This window comes from Chrysoperla carnea, chromosome 4 (assembly GCF_905475395.1).
Source record: "Chrysoperla carnea chromosome 4, inChrCarn1.1, whole genome shotgun sequence".
Classification (NCBI taxonomy): Eukaryota; Metazoa; Arthropoda; class Insecta; order Neuroptera; family Chrysopidae; genus Chrysoperla; species Chrysoperla carnea.
Window position 1 is genome coordinate 76,825,381 of NC_058340.1, and position 18,361 is coordinate 76,843,741.

The 18,361-nt window shown below is 28.8% G+C and overlaps 1 protein-coding gene across 2 annotated transcripts; it reads left to right on the plus strand.

Annotated features, from left to right (window-relative positions):
* Window positions 1-399: 399 nt before the first annotated feature.
* On the plus strand, window positions 400-18,136 carry LOC123298187 (protein TEX261). 2 transcript variants are annotated; one of them, XM_044880119.1, is made up of 6 exons: window positions 400-719; window positions 801-880; window positions 3,678-4,002; window positions 4,658-4,666; window positions 8,731-8,736; window positions 17,951-18,136. In XM_044880119.1, exons 1-6 carry the CDS (start codon window positions 650-652, stop codon window positions 18,064-18,066), a joined length of 606 nt encoding a protein of 201 aa, XP_044736054.1. In that variant the 5' UTR covers window positions 400-649; the 3' UTR covers window positions 18,067-18,136. The 2 variants fall into 2 exon arrangements, with proteins under 2 accessions (XP_044736054.1, XP_044736052.1); XM_044880117.1 differs by lacking the exons at window positions 4,658-4,666; window positions 8,731-8,736 and having other exon boundaries at window positions 3,678-4,017.
* Window positions 18,137-18,361: the final 225 nt, after the last annotated feature.

An 18,361-nucleotide genomic window follows, 5' to 3' on the forward strand; every position in this document is an offset into this window, starting at 1 on the left:
ATACGAGTTCATGCTTATTAATTTTACGAAAACAACCATAAAAAAATTTTTATTTTTTAAAATAATATACCTAAAAAAATTTTTTTTTAATATTGAAAGGTATATATGGTTGAAAACCTTGCTAAATTAAAAACAGTGCGTCTTTAAGACGTAGGAGGGCTGGTTTTTTTTTTGAAAAGTTGTAGTTTCATTCTATCCGATGCGATAGTGGCAACAGGTTAAATTATTGTATGGTGCTGCCATCTGTTGTTTGAATGAGTGGTTGATTGAATTCTAAGATGACAATGACATTGAGAAGATATGAGGATGATGAATAGAAATGTAATAATGTAAAAAATGAAATGATTATACGTGATAAATAATAAAGAAGAATTGAAAATTAATAAATAGATAAATAACTGCGTTTACTTGTATATCATATATATATATATATATATTTAGAGGAGGTAATCATAATTTGGAAGTTTGATTGAATAAGTTTAATAGTGATTGATAGTGATCAAGATCATAACATAAATTGTAAAGTTATAACTATTTATTTTAAATATGTATGTAAACAAATAATACCATCAATTCAATTTAGTTGAATGTTAAATGAATTGGGTAATATCTATCCATTCTATATTCTATAAATTTACAATACTTAAATATGTGGTTTTATTTAATTTTAACATGGTTATCATTTTTAATTCAATTATGTTTTTGTACTATTTCATTAGGTAAGTTCGTTCATAGTCAGTTATCAGTTATATTATGTGATGTATGTTAGTTACCTTTGTTCTTTATATTTATTATTTTAGCTGCAGGATTATATTATTTAGCCGAACTCGTCGAAGAATACACTGTTATTGCTAAAAAGTCTATTACTGCTATGATTTTGGTATGTTGTTCAAATTATCACTATCCCCTTCATATTCAATACAATTTTATAATTTAAAGTTATTTCAATCTGATGATGAGTTTCATTAAAACGGATCAACTTTTTAATAAATGTTGAAAAAACAATCTGAACCAGGAATCGACTCCTCATCAGTATATTTTTATGGAAGCCGGTGGAAAATGTTTATTTGAGCATATTCAACGAAATCATATTTATGAGAACTTGTGCTTTTGTGATTTACGTCTATAAAGTGGGACAGAAGTATTCTACTTCTGGATAACACATTCTCCTTTATTTTAAAATATTATTATATATTTAAAAAACTATTAGATTTTCTGCATAAACATTTGAAAAAAAAATGCGGATTTTCGTCGAAAATAAAGATTATTTTGTGATTTCGGTCAAAATTTTAATTTAAAAGCAATTAGATATTATATTTTGAACGATTCTAAGCATTTTTTACTCATGACAATTGTCGACCCCCTTTTTTTTTTTTAAATCATTTTTTTACAAATTATCTGAAGTATTTGTGCACATTTTCGCTTTTTTCGACTTTCTGACTTCAAAGATGGTCGAGATAGACCAATAGAATAACGGAATAAGATATGGCTTACGTGTTGTTGTTGGTTACAGGTCAGAAGTGGTTTTAATCTATGGATGGGGGTACTCACATTATGGACATGGAGTTATTCAGGAAATTCGGCTAAAAAAATTTTTTTGTTTTCTTGTAAGCGATGTAGCTCGTAAATGGTGCACTTTAGGATACTGATGATGTGGAACTTTTTGTTCCTTAGATGTTTTTCTAGAACTTCGAATGAAAAAAAAAACCAAAAACAAATTTTATGTTGCAAATTTTTGCGAATAAATGCGAAAAAAATGCCGAGAAAACGCTATTTTTCAAATGAATTTATTTGTTTACAAATAATTGTTTAATAAAAATTTACCCCTACATCTTGTAGCTTATACTTCAAAGAACAAAATTAGCTTTGAAACGTTTCATTTGATCTAATAGTTTTTGCACAACTTCATTTTGCACAAGGTGTCTGAAAAACAGTGATTGAGTTTGAGCAAGCCGCAACGTCTGAGTTTTTATCCGATCGCAATTTCAATGCCAGGAATCGAAAGAGCAAAATGTAAATTTTATTTAACAATTTTGTTGCCTATACCCATATTCAATATTAACTACAGTTATAGCGGTTTAAAAAATGACGAATTGTTAAATAAAGTTGACATTTTGCTCTTTCGATTCCCATTGAAATTGCGATCGGATAAAAACTCAGACCTTGCGGCTTGCTCAAAGTCAATCACTTTTTTTCAGACAAATAGTGAAAAATGAAGTTGTGCAAAAACTATTAGATCAAATGAAACGTTTCAAAGCTAATTTTGTTCTTTGAAGTATAAGGTACAAGATGTAGGGGTAAGTTTTTTTAAAACAACTATTCGCAAAAATTTGCACCATTAATTTTTTTTTTTCATTCGAAGTTCTAGAAAAACATCTAAGGAACAAAAAGTTCTACAGCACTAGTATCCTAAAGTTCACCATTTACGAGCTACATCGCTTACCAGAAAGCAAAAAAACTTTTTAGCCGAATTTGCTGAATAACACCAGTCCCCAGGTACCGGGCGAGCGGACTCGGCAGGTCCATAATGTGAGTACCCCCCTTCGTAGATTAAAACCACTTCTGACCTGTAACCAACAACAACACGTACAATCCGTAATTCTATTGGCCTAAGATGCCAATTTTACAATGGAATTTTTTTGCTGATTCAATTACATGAAAAAGTATCCATCTTGTAAACCGTTAGAGACAGAACAAAAGTTTAAATGTAAAAGTTATTTCTAATAAAAAAATTAACAAACTTTTGTTTGAAATATTTTTTTCTCCCGTACATCCGTTTTTACTCGTGAGGGCGTCTTCAAAATACTTTCTAAAATTTCGAAATTTTTGTTTGTTTTTCTAGAATGTTTCACAAAGCCACCAGTTGAAGTTAACCTGAAAAAAGTGAACACACTACTTGTTTTTATAGTTTTGGGAAATGGACGCTAAAGTTTTTTTTCTAAGTTGCGCACTCATGGATAAACATCTATGAAATAATTATTCAAATAAATGTTATTATTATTTTTTATAAGGAGTAATTTTTACATTTAAACTTTTGTCCTATCTCTAGCGGTTTACAAAATGGATACTTTTTCATTTGATTGAATGAGCAAAAAAAATCTATTTTAAAATTGACAAATGTCGGTCAACTTTGAAGCTAGAAAGTCGAAAATAAACAAAAATTCGCACAAATACTTCAGCTAAAACTACTCTTAATTCATCTATATAATTTTTTATTTTTTTATTTGATGCATAGTTATTTTTGTAATTTATATAAAAACTGATTAAAACCCCCAAACTACCCACCAAAAAATGGGGTTAGATACGTCCCTGAGAGGTAGACTTTTTATGAAGTGTTTACAATCTGATTAACAACAAATAAATAAAATTTCAAAGATGCATAAATATTGTCCTTTTAGATATTTAGTTTAATGGTACTAATATATAAGCGTTCGAAAAAACGCGTATTTTAGCCTATATTTCTTTTCTATTTTCATGTTTTTGCAGCACGATTGTTTATTACGAACTTTTAAACGTAAATTTAAAGAGCACTTTCTTTTCTACACTCTCGTAAAATTAGCGCCTGGTCTGCTGGTCCGATAATAATGATTGACGTACTTTTCAGCAACTAGTTTTGATTATGTTTGATTATTTTTTGATTATGTAATTTGATAATCGTTGTTTTTGTTGATTTACAGATAACAACAAGTTGTTTAATTGGATGTTGGTTATTTGAAGATTTACCATTAACATTATTTGTTAGTGGTATTATATCACAATCATTACATTGGATGATTATCCAAACTTTTCCATTTACATCGTTTACATCCCCTACATTCATCATGGCAGTTATATTTGTAATTGTTAATCATTATTTAGCATTCACATTCTTTAGTACAACATATCATACATTCACACAAGTCTTAGCATACTTCACTTTATGTTTATGGCTTGTACCATTTGCCTTGTTTGTATCATTATCAGCAAATGAAAATGTGTTACCAACTGTTGCTGTTACTGAACGTACACATCTATTAGGTAATTATTACTTACTTACTTATTACTTACAGGCCTGTAATTTTATGAAACGATGCCATCCAGAAACAAAAAAAAAAAAAACAAAAAATAAACATCCTTAAAAAGGTACTATAGTTTACATCTCTGTTGCTGTTGCACAACATACCCTAAACAAGTGAAAACAAACAATTGACTGAGTTCATTATTTAAATACCATGTATAGACAGTGCTGATTACGTAATCGTTTAGTTTTTGACATCATGTAAGTAAAGAAAGATAGACACACATGCATACAGGACACACGCATATAACTAATATTCCCATATAATACATACTATATTATTTGCGCTCTCACGGGTAAACAGTGAAGTTTGTGAAAAAATGTTTGATACAAAAGTTGTTTACTATCTCTAACGGCTAACAAGGTAGGTCCTACGGACCCAAGACCAAAATTGACCTATGTTGCTCAATTACGCTCAATTGCTCAATGTTGCTCCTTTTACGAACTCGACCACATTTTTTACGTTCTAAGCACGCTATAAAAAATTTAGCTTCATATCTTTTTGCGTTTTTGAGTCATCGTGTTGTCAGGCGGACAGACAGACAGACAATTTATGAACACCTATACCAAAATTTTTTTGGTAGCATCAATATTTTTAAGCGTTACTTGGTACTAAACTTAGTATACCTTGATATATTTCATATATACATGGTATAAATATTCATAAAAGGTCAAAAATATTTTTTTTTTTATTTAAAAGAAACGAAGCAATCTACAGAAAAAAATTTCGATAAAAAATTGGCGATAATAACAAGATCTATCGAATGAGTTGGGTTTGATTAAGATACGTTGTATAGTTTACGAGAAAATCGGAAAAAACTATAAAAAACAGCGATTTTTTATTTTTAACGTATTTCTTTTAATTTTTAAGCAAATGACTCCATGTTTAGTGAAAAAGTAGCCTTTGTTGAGTGGGAAAATATTGTTTTCGCAAACTTAAAAAAATATTGAAAAGTATCCGATTTATAGTTAAATTACGAAAAAAAGGGCTTTTCGTAAATTGATCATTGGCCTACTGGATCCAAATTGGGCCAAAATTTTTCGTAAGACAAAGTAGAATTGTATGCTAAACGTTAGAAATGTTTATTTTTAATTTTTAATCTAAAAAAAAATATTAAAAAATAAAAAATTGAAATTTGTAATAAAATTGTCAATGTTTTTATTGTTACGATCTCCGATATGAGTTATTTCAGAAATCAACATCTCGAGCCACTTTTAAACTACAATCTCTACCCTCCATTGAGGGAGCAGCTGGGCAACATGCAATGAGGTTTTACTTGCAAATGTAAATACGGCAGAGAAAGGATGCCGTTGTAACAGAGTGGGGATGGAAAATACGGAATGATGTATTAGTACCTATTTATACTTGCGGCAATCTCATTCCAAACGAGATATCCAAAAAAATTGCTGTTTTTGATGGTTTTTTTGCGATGTTCTCGTAAACTATACTACGTATCTTAATCAAACCTAACTCATTCGATAGATGTTTTTATTATAGACAATTTTCTACCGAAACTTTTTCCTATAGGATGCTTCGTTTGTTTTTTTAGAGAAAAAAAAACCGATTTTTGGACTTTTATGAATTTTTTAGGCTATGTTGTGCAATAGCTGCAGTGATGCAAACTATAGTACGTTTTTAAGGATGTTTCAATCTTCACGACCCTATTTTTTGTTTCTGGGTAGCATCAAATTCGATTTTATCATGGGGTCGTTTGTAGAATTACTCTACTATTTTATTCCTTTAAAGTCTTCTTGCACTCTTCTGTTACGTTTATACAAATACGTGCCACTAGCAGTTATGACCTGGTATCATTCCTTTATAGAATTTTTAACGAAATCATTAGGTCATGATTGGTTCATTATTATATACTGCACCGCAAAAAAGTGGCGCAGGTATATCTGAACGAAAAATGATTGAATTTGAATGATATATATATGATTCGATAACTTGTACTTTCTAGGTTTTGAATCAATATCTCAAACATTTTTAATCAATCCCTTAATATTTTATGCGCAGATTTGAAACGCTGAGAGTAACTAATTTGATATGCATTTTAAAAGCGTGCATGAGGTGAATAAATATTTATTTAACCAATTGTGTTTTTGAAATCGAAACCTTGTTTGTTTCTCTTTAAAATCTGTTTATATTGATCTTTATGAGAGAGAGAGAGCTTCTAAGACCTAGTTATTCGCCGACAAAACAAAATTGACACTTTTACTTAAAATTGCCGTATCTCCTCTAAAATGATCTTACAGATATAATCTTAAACTCAGTAAACTTTTTGTAATTACAGATTCTAGATCATTGTTGTATTTTTTTAAGTTTTTTGGATTTGACAAAAACATTACTAATCATTTGGTTCACAAAGAAAGGGTTACAAGGAAAGTTTTCTGGGAGTTTTGAAAATGAGTAATTTTATAGATTTTGAGATGCTCTTTTCGAATTTTCACTTTGCTACCTCGAATCTTTGGCGCTCGCGCTGTCATATTGGAAAAAGCAGTTTTTGACGATATCTCTTTTCCGAGTCATTTTACGAGGAAAAAATCTGAATACAAAATTAAATCAGAATAAATTGCAATATTTTGAAAACTCTGTATCCGAAACTGTTAAAACATTTTGAGTATGTTTTCAGTACCTAAATAAAGTGAATTGGATAGCGGCAAGCTTAATTTTAGTTCCCATGGTAAATTCATTAGTTTTTGTGCTGAAGTTTCTCGTACCATGTTTTACATAAAATAAAAGGTACGAAAAACTTTCTTTTTTCTATAGCTCCGTTAATTTTTGTGCAAATGATTTGAAAGTTTTTCATTTTCTAGGTTTTTTATACTACTTTTAAAAGTGCATGATATACTTTTTTCAAAAAACGTTAAATTTTTCGGTTATTTAACGTTAAATACTCGAATCAAAATTTATAATTTCTCAATTAATTTAATCACTTTGCGGCGCTAGTACGCCAAAACAATTTTACGAAAAAAATTATAATGACATAAATTGTAGGAAATTTGTGTTACGTATTTTGTATACGGATTTTGTATGCATAATTTGTATTTTTTTGTCCCTCGTAAAATGACTCGAAAAAGATATATTGTCAAAAAACTTCTTTTCGACGCCATTTTTCCAATAGAGCGACGCAGGCGGCAAAGACTCAAGGTATGCAAAGTGGAAATTCGAAAACAGCTCCTCAAAATATATAAAATCACCCATTTTCAAAAATCCTGGAAAACTTTCCAATTAAAACTACCTGATGAGTATACTAATAAGAGAGCAACCCTTTGTTTGATTTTTCCAATTTTATTTAACACAATCGAGTAATAATAATATTCATTATATTTTTTCGTTTAGTCATTTGCGGTTTTCCTGACTTTTCAAAATTTTTAATTTTTTTTTTTTTTGATAACTGTAAATTGCAAACATGCCATCTAGCGAAAATAATTGGTAGTAAATAGTACGGGACAATAATTGTTTCAAGAATAATCATTTTTATTATTTTTATTATAAACATTGATTAATCATCAAATATTCCTCTTTTGATAAAAGCATAAAAGTTATTAGCATTGACTTTGATGAAGAATTTGCAAAAAATTTATTCGAGTCTCTGACATTGTTATTTTTCAACGACGTTACATTATGCATGTAAAAACGAGCAAAATGAATTAATTTATTTTATTAGGTTAGGCTGATGCTTCTCAAGAAACCGTAATAGGTAGAAAGAATTTTGAATAAAATTTGTTTAAAGTAAAATTTATTCATTTATTTAATTCACATATGGAATTACATAATTTTAACAAATAACCATTTATTAACAATATCTTTAGTCTAATTAATCTTTTTTTTCTGTGACTCTGAAGAACATTTGAATAATACGGTTAGGATTGCATATAATAAATTTAAAAGTCATAATAATTTTACTCCGTAGATGCATTCTATCGGATTGATATTTTGGAAATCTATCTGTAACAACATCTAAAATTGTTTTTAAAATTTCAAAATTTGCGATTCCGGTTAATGTATTAAATTCTTTTTCATTTTTATTATATCACAAGAAACAGCAAATCTCCCCTTTTGACCTGAATGCCAATATCAATGAATTTTGTTTATAATGTTTCAGTATTTTCCTTTAAAAGTTCGTGATCTTAAATATTTAAATCTTTATGACCATTAAATTCATCAGTAAAATCAATGGTAGTTGGATTAGTTGAAGTATCCGGTTTTGATTATGAGCAGATTGATTAGCTGCAAGCATTTCATTTCTACTTGTTTCTCGTTGTAATCTTCTTGCCTCTCTATCATTATAATTAATATCCATTGATACTGTTTTTTTATCATTACCAGGTAGATTGCAAAAAGGAACTACATTTTTTTCAAACTTCTTACGCGTTTATAGATCTAAATCTGCATAACAAATTACTTGATGTTTTTAATTTACTTTCAAAATAATTTATTAATTTTAAGCTTAAAAATAAGTATAATAGTAAATAATCTGATAAGAAATAATCTGATCTTCTAAAGTGCAAAGAACAAATTTGCATATATTCTGTAATTTTTTTCTTGATCTTTAAAAATGTAACATTTTTCTACAGCCGATTTTTTCCTCTTAAAACCGAACATCTGTATGTCTCATAGTCTTACTGCTGCATCCAACAAAATGTTTTACTTCTATTTTCTTTTGTAGGGAATCGTGTACCCAAAGTGTTTTCCGTATTTTTCATGGTTTTACTGAATTTTTTTGTTTCAGAAAAACGTACAATAATAAAAAAAAAATCGTAAATACAAGTTACTTTTTTCATACAAAACATAATACTTATAACAGCTGACCGTTAGCTGATAGTTCCAATTTAGACTACCAGATGACAGTACTTGTAGTTACCAGATATCAATAGTTCAGCTTTCATTCACAGAGAATAACAATTGTATTAAATAGGTGTATTAAATAGTTATTCATAAAAAAGGGTTTCGTAAATTGCGATAAAGAAAATTAGAAAAATCAAACAAAAAAGGGTGCAGGCAAAAGAGAGTAGATAAAGAAAAAAAACTTTTAACAAAAAGAAAACCGACTTCAAAAGAAAAACTTTTCCAAAACATATTAATTTGCACTAAAAAGTAAAAAATAACGATAATATAATGTAGTTAAAATTATTGTTATTTTTGGAGTCGGTGTCAGCCAAGCTAATGTAGCAAACTGTTCTGTCAGAGTTGTTTCTTTGGCTGACACCGACTCCAAAAATAACAATAATTTTAACTACATTATATTATCGTTATTTTTTACTTTTTAGTGCATATTAATTTGTTTTGGGAAAGTTTTTCTTTTGAAGTCGATTTTCTTTTTGTTAAAAGTTTTTTTTATTTTCGGATTTATAGTGAATCTGAAGTACACTAACTAATTTGTCACTAAAAAAAGAATCATCGAAATCGGTTGGCTTGATATTGAGTTATTCGTACTCTTGTCGTGCATACTTAATGCAAATTTAAGTTTTTTATGGTTTTCTCATGGAACTTAACAAAAATGAAATGGGACCACACGGGAAGCACTAGCTTTCAAACAGATAAAAAATCATCAAAATCGATTTACCCAGTCAAAAGTTATGCGGTAACAAACATAAAAAAAAAGACAGTCGAATTGATAACCTCCTCCATTTTTGTTTGAAGTCGGTTAAAAATGAGGAAAATCCGGCAAAAGGCTAAAAGTCACTAACGCGAAACCGAATGAAAGGAATACGAAATTCTATCGTATGAAGCGAGTGGACAGTAAATTAAAAAATTTTTTAGTTGCTCGCACGCCAGATGCTGCGTTACTCGCAATAATAGTACGTTTAGAAAATGACCGAAGATGTATTGAAACCTCTGCCTACGCAAACAAATTTGTGTCGTTTTTGTTAACGATAACGCGCTAAAGAGCGGGCTTTCGTCAAAATCTGCAATTGAATTCAAATCATTAAGGACCCTTGACTTTAAACCAGAATTGCAAAAAATAAATCCCATATTTTTATAAGAGCAAGTCTATCCAAAAATTATTCTAATTGTAACTTCCAGCCATTTTAACGATCAAACTACATTGCTAACTGTCTTGAGTCGGGACCTTTCTATGGCATTTTGCTCATCCTACCACCCAATTGTTATTCCACTGGCAATTTGTAGGTAGAGAAAAATTTAATGATGGCTTATTTTTTAAATATAGACTATTATAAAGAAATAAGAAATCATTAAGAATTGACAAGCGTCATTTTCAGAGGTGAGATGGCAGCATTGTTTTCTTTCATATGAAAGATAATACATACTAATATGAAAACGTGGAAATCTGGGTAATCGATAGACTGAGTCTTAATAATCTAAGCAACAAGTTTAAATTGGTGAAATCCTCCCACTCTAAAGAATTTATTATTGTTGAAAATTTATCTTAAAGTTAATTTTTCAACAAGTACTGTAGGAGATGAAGCATTTGACTCACGAATTCTCTAGATTTAGAAAATTAGTTGATTTTTATGGGAGCCGGTTGAAAATGTTTGTCTGAGTGTACTCAAAAATGTCATATACATAAATGCTTGTCCTTTTTCGATTTACGCCCATGCAGCGGGGCAGAAGTTCCCTACTCCCTGATACCATATTCTCTTTATTAAACATTTAAAAAACTATTGGAATGTATATTTTGGAAAATTCTATTCTAAATATTTTTGGAACTTTAACATTTTTTTCTGAACCTCACCGTTATTGAAATGAAAGCATTTGAAAAAAAATTGCGGATTTTTTCCGAAAAATCGTTGTTGAGGAAAATAAAGATTATTTCGTAGTTCTGGCCAAAAACTTCATTTGAAAGTCATAGGATGTTATATATTGGACTACTCTAAGCATTTTTTTATGGTTGTGGTTTTCTAAACACTTTTTTACTCTTAGCATTTTTTGCCTAACCTCACCGTTTTCGATATATAACCCGTCGAAAAAAAAACGTATATTTTGGCCTCATTTTTGGCTATACATAAAAAATATATATTTTTAAGCTTATTTGTTGACATTAATTATGAATTTTGATATTTAAATTATGAAATGTTTATATTTTAGGCTTTCTAATAGTTTTTTGATTCTTTTCATTTCTTACCTGTTCTTAATTTGAAAAATTAGCACCATGAAAATAAAAATTATAATTTTTGGTCATACAAATTTAAATTTGAATTGATTATATTTTGATAAATTTATGTCAATAATTAATACATTGGGAACGTAAGTTTATTTTTAGCTAATATATATATACATTTTACGGTAAATGTACACATTTACCGTAAAATGTGTACATTTCCCAAAAAGTTAGGTATAAATGTGTAAAATGTGTACTCTTGTCTTCACGTTTTGGTAAATGTATACTCATACCTACCTTCATGTTTTAAGAAAAGTTGGAATACAAATAAATTAAAAATGTTGTTGCAGTAAAAAAATATTTATTTAAATAATAATTTATTTTAATAAACATAATACAAAAGGCTTCAATAACGAAAATTATTTTAATTAAAAAATGTAAATGACAAACAAAACATACTTTTCTTTAAATATTATATAATATGTCGTAGGTTATGATTCATAAACACAATTTTCGTCCTAGTTTTTCAGGACCAATACGATAGGAATCAAAATAATACAAATAATAATAATAACACACTTTCTTTATTTATTATATTTGCTAATTCTTGGATAATTTTATTTGCAAACTCCCTACCTTTATCACATTAGAGAATGGATGGGGCTCCCAAAACAGTGAAAATGTCCACAAGTTGTTTTGCTACTTCTGATGCAGTTTTTGTTTTTAGTTAAATGATCTTGATAATTTAAAATAAATTTAAATTCATTATCTGGTTGTGTCTGTAAATCTATAAGATCCAATTCACACCTAGAATTCATTTCATTCGTCAAAATAGGTTTTATCACAATTCATTTTTTCTTGCCACATTTACCAAAGCGACATAGTTATTGTACAATTCAATGTACATTTCCCTTCTTTGAAATTATAAATGTTAGTTGAATGTACATTATCCAAACGAGGAGGCAAATGTGCACATTGACCGGAAAATGTGTATATATACACGGGGTGTTCCAAACCACCCGTCCAGGCTGATTATTCTGAATAGTTTTCAAAAAAAATTGAAACGAAAAAACACGTATCAAATATTTTTTGAAACTCTATCTAACCATACCAAAAACACCCTCCACCCTCAACTCCTGTTAGGGGTAGGGGGTGTAACTTGAAAAAATCAAATGGAAACCCCTATTTTTTTCTGCAGATTTGGATTCTTCAGAAGAAAAGACAAACATTTTGTCTAAGAAATTTTTCCCGATTTTCGGTAGATCACACTACAATCGACAAAAATCGTTCTTTTAGATTTGGCATTAGAATTGCAGTTCAAGTGAAGGCGAGAAAAGTTTTTTGAGTCGAGAATAGTTATTTTCAATTTTGTTTTTGTTTTTTTGAAGAGAAGACTATTCTGTTTTTGTTTTTCATATTTTATTATGATTTAGAAAAATTATTTTTGTAAAAATGTTTTTTTTTATTTTGGAAAGTCTGAAAAAAAAATTAAATCTAAAATGATTCATATCTAATTCTTTCTAAGAGCTTTATTTAGCATCCTCCCAATTGTCTAGTGGTTTACCTCAATTACCGCAATTCGACATTTTCGCTTCTCTTTTATTTTCGTTGAATTTCTAACTTTTGTGTTGCTTTTGTTTTGTTTTTGTTTTGGTTCTGTGTGTTTGTGTTTTTATTTTTATTTTTACTTTTTCGTTTTGATTTTTGTCATTGAACGGCGCAATTCTTATGCCAAATCTAAAAGAACGATTTTTGTCGATTGTAGCGTGATCTACCGAAAATCGGGAAAAATTTCTTAGACAAAATGTTTGTCTTTTCTTCTGAAGAATCCAAATCTGCAGAAAAAAATAGGGGTTTCCATTTGATTTTTTCAAGTTACACCCCCTACCCCTAACAGGGGTTGAGGGTGGAGGGTGTTTTTGGTATGGTTAGATAGAGTTTCAAAAAATATTTGATACGTGTTTTTTCGTTTCAATTTTTTTTAAAAACTATTCAGAATAATCAGCCTGGACGGGTGGATATATATATATATATATATATATATATATATATATATATATATATATATATATATATATATATATATATATATATATATATATATATATATATATATATACAGTGATGTAGACGTTCCAACGCGGAAACAAGGAAAAAATCCGCAATTTTTTTTCGATAACGGTGAGGTTAAGTAAAAAATGTCAGCCCAAAAAATATTTAGAATTATCCAAAATATACATTCCAATAGTTTTTTTAATGTGTAATAAAGACAATATGGTTTCCGGGAGTAGGGAACTTCTCCCCCGCTGCATGGGCGTAAATCGAAAGAGCACAAGCATTCATGTATATGACATTTTTGAGTACACTCAGACTAACATTTTCCACCGGCTCTCATAAAAATCTACCGACAAGGAGAGAATTCCTCAATTAGACGGTATTTTTGGTTTCATTTCCTCGACTAAAGTTAGACAATTGAAAATTTATTGGAATTTTCGTTGTGATTGTAATCAAAAAAAAAAAATTTTTAAATAATTGGTGTATATTGTTTTTAGCTTCGTGGAGCACTTCTTATTGTACCATTTGTAAAGCATCTTGTTAGTCATTATAATATACTAGAAAAAAGTGTTTATGGACGTTCTTATGTATAAGACAAATAAAGACTTTTCAGATAATTTATTGTGTGTGATGCGAGCGCAATCATATCATTTGATTTAGGTGGGAGTAGCATCACACAATAAATCGTTTGAAGAGTCTCTCTTTGTCTTGTACACGAGAACGTCCATAAAAACTCTTCTTACTTCTTCTTACTTCTTCTTACTTATATATAATGGCTAATCAAATGCATTACAAGCGGTATATATACTTAACAAACCACATCAAAAGAGTTACACAAATTTTAATACTTTGTTTATCATAACTTTTTTAAATGCTTGATTTTTCATTTTTATGCCTTTTTTGTTAAATTAACAAAATTATTATAAACAAAGTATTCTAATTTTTTTTAACTCTTTTGACCTGATCTTGATAAGTATATGTATAAAAAGGGCTCCGCGAAATCAAATAATTTTACGCCAATTATTTGAACATTTTTTTTAGTTTACAATGAAAACGAATATTCCAGAAAATTTTCTTAATAAAAAATTGTTTAACTTGTTGAAAAATAAATAAATTTCCAACGATAATAAATTCTTAAAGTGTTCACAATACATCATAATTTTTGAGATAGGTACTCGTTTTTGGCGATATTACAATAATCTAAAAAAAAAAAATTAAAATAATCAAACAATTCTTTTAAGAAACGATTTTCTTTAGCTTAATATATCAATCAGTTGTAAATACAAAATAAATATATGTCAACTACAAAAAAAAATCAACTAAAAAAAAGGTAAAAATAAAGAATTTTTAAGCAGCGTAAACTTTTAAATCAAAATGGAACAAATCTCACACATGCGTTTAAAAAAAGCGTGTGGTGCGTTAAGCTACGAATTTTCACTAATTGAGTGAAATGAATAATCTTTCATTTTATAACAACGAACCCCACGCTTTTCTTTAACGAATGTGTGCAATTTTTTCCATTTGGATTTGAAAGTTTATGTTGTTTTCAAAGTTTTTATTTTTTATCTTTTAGTAGTTGATATATATTTATTTTTATTACAGTAACTTTATACATTACAGTAGGCAGCCAATCGGGTAGTTCAGATTTTTTGCTGACTTGTTTATGATGGTATTCCAATGTATAATCCAAGTTTGTGACCTTGAGCACCGAACGCAACCTTGTCAAAAATCGAAAAATCCGTGAAAATTTCGGAATTTGGCGATTATAACCTTAAAGGACTAGTTTTTTGATAAAATATTTTCAAAACATTTTTAAAATAGACTAAATTTGCTACAATGTGTGCCGAAAATTGATTCTGTAGACCCAATACTTTCCGAGATAAAGCCTTTCAAAATTTAGCGACGTAAGTTTATACATCAAAGCTAACGTCAAATACAGCAGTTTTGATTTTCAGCAGACTTGTTAACAATATTGTCTTAATGATTAATCCAAGTATGTGACCTCGAGCGACGAACGCAACTTTGTCAAAAATCAAAAAACGCGAGAAAATTTCAGTTTTTTTTTTCAGATTTTAGCAATTATAACTCTTAAGGGGTAGTTTTTGAAGTACCTTTTTAAAGTAGACTAAATTTGCTACAATACGGGACTAGAATCGTTACTAAAGACCCAACAGTTTCCGAGAAAAAGATGTTGAAAGTTCCTCATTTTTTCTAACTTCGCAATTTTTGCAATATTTCAGACGTCAGTTTGCAATATTTCAGTATTATTTCAAACTACTCTAGCTGGAAGTAGTTTAATTTACCTCCAACGAAGTCTGCTAGGGTCAAAATTCATTCAAAAAGATATAATATTGCAAAAAATTGCGAAGTAAGAAAAAAATGATGAATTTTGAAAGGATTTATCTCGGAAACAATTGGATCTATAGAGACGACTCTAGTCTCATATTGTAGCCAAATTAGGGTTATAATTACCAAAATCAGAAAAAAAACTGAATTTTCACGGGTTTTTTCGATCTTTGACAAAGTTGCGCTTGTCGCTCGAGGTCATAAACTTGAAGTATTCATTGGGACAACATCATAAACAAGTCTGCTAGAAATCTAGAAAACTACTGGATTTGACGTTGGCTCTGATGTATAAACTGGCGTCGATAAATTTTGAAAGGCTTTATCTCGGAAAGTATTGGGTCTACAGAATCCATTTTCGGCGCATATTGTAGCAAATTTAGTCTACTATAAAAAATTTTTGAAAATATTTTATCAAAAAACTATTCCTTTAAGGTTATGATCGCCAAATTCCGAAATTTTCACGAATTTTTCGATTTTTGACAAGGTTACGCTCGGAGCTCAAGGTCACAAACTTGGATTATACATTGGAATAATATCATAAACAAGTCTACAAAAAATCAGAACTACCCGATTTGATGCATACAACCCCATATACGACAAGGTTACTGTATTATTTGTGTTTACTACTGATTGATATATTAAGCTTAAGAAAAGCGTTGCTTAAAATTTTTTTTTTTATTACTTAAAAGTAAAAAATGTTTAATTATGTTTAGTTTAGTGTATTAAACTAGCTACAAGTTGTGAAAAATTCAAGTCTCTACGTAAAATAAAACATAAAAAATTATGCGCTTAAAGTCTGAAAATAATTTTTTTTTTTAAATTTAACAACAAATAAACAATGCAAATTAATTTAAACATTTTCGTGTATTGTCATCGGAAATACACGTGTCTGCCAAATTTCATCAATTTTCATCAAAGGAAAGTCACTTAAATTAACGTTAACAGATTTGATCTCCCAAGTGAAGCTAAAGAAAAAGTGTTTAATTACGCAAAAATACCTATTTTCAGAGTTAAATTAAAGAAATTTCCACCTCTTTAAGAACCTTTTTTTTTAAATTTCTTATATATTAATATTTTAGGAAATATTGGCGAAAAATCAAATACCATTTGTTTTCATCTTTAATTGTTTATAATTTTTACAATTTTTATGCCGTGTATATATGTAATATACAGTGTGTCGCATTTAAGACGAAAGCACCCTTACATTTTCGTCATTTATAGGAATATCGATTTGAAATTTGCACAGTCATACAGGGGGATGTGGATCACATTTTTTAAGATATTTAATCGAAACCTGAACCTTAGACTCAGCTTACTACAAATTGAAAAATAAGGCAAATTCTTAAAATTCTGGCCTATTTTTTAATTTTATTACTATGGAATGTAAAAACTGACAAATTGATAATTTAATAGTGTTATGTATTCAAATATTTCATTAAACTTGTAAAAATTTTGTGTTCCGACCAAAATAATGAAAAAATTACAAATGCGAATTTTGTCATGAAAATCGGTATATGGACATAAAAAAATATTCTAAGAAACTTCTTCTAATAATTTTTTTCGATATCTCTAACCATCTATAGTGTCAGACAAAATTTTAAGACTTTGCCCTATTTGTCAATTTGTAGTAGGCTGAGTTCAAGGTTCAGCTTTCCGACATTCCTATAAATGACGAAATTGTGAGGGTCTTCATCTTAAATGCGATACACTGTTTATCAAGATATATTAAGTTTAGTCCTAAGTTTTTAACGCTTAAATTTTGCTATAGGCGTTTATAAAATCATCTAATTAGTCTGTCTGTGAACACGATAACTCAAAAACGAAAAAAGGTACCACGCTGAAATTTTATAACATGCTTAGGGCGTAAAAAAATGAGACTAAGTTCGTAAATGAGCAACATAGGTCAATTGAATCGATCCGCAGGACCTACCTTGCAAACCGATGGAGCTAGAATAAAAGTTTAAATGTAAAAAATGTTGTTATAAAAAATAAACAACTTCTGTTTGAAACATTTTTGCGTAAACAGCACTGTTTACTCACGAGGGTGCAAATTAGGGACAAATTGTATAGTATGTATTATATGGGATATCAGTTATGTATGTGTGACATGTATGTATGTGTAATGTGATAGTGTAATGAACGTCGCGCTGTCTATACATTAGTATTTCAACAATTAACTCAGTCAATTATTTATTCTCATTTCTTTATGTTTGAAAAATACTTCTAGTACATTATTCTAAACATCATTTCGAATTTAACAAGCTATCAAACGTATTTTTATGAACAGTATTTCCATATTTCACCAATTTGAACTTGTTTCCATATTTCACCAATTAGACTTATATGATATGTGTAGAGTCATTTGATGAACATGTAACATGTAAACTAAACTATAGGTATAATATTTTTTTAATTTTTTTTACAGAGAATGATTGTGTGACAAATTATTTTTCTCGCAGAGGTAAAAAATATGGATTATTATCATTATTTAATTATGCAAAAGAATCTTTATTACCTCAACGCAATAAAAAATCATTTTAAAGACTGCTAAGATAAGATCTAAATCTAAATATAATTCTAATTCTAATATTTATTAAAACAAACAACTCAAATAAATATGTAATAATAATGTAGACAATTGTTGTAATTTAATAAAAGTTTTATTCAAATATAATTATGTCTATTTATTTTTACTCATAGTATTCGTGACTCCAAGAAACTATTATAGGTAACACTTAAATGGGAATTGAAAAACATATTTCAAAATGATACTTTTTGTATATTATTTAAAACTTAAAACATTCCAGAGGAGGGAAATAATCCAGAGGGAGAATAG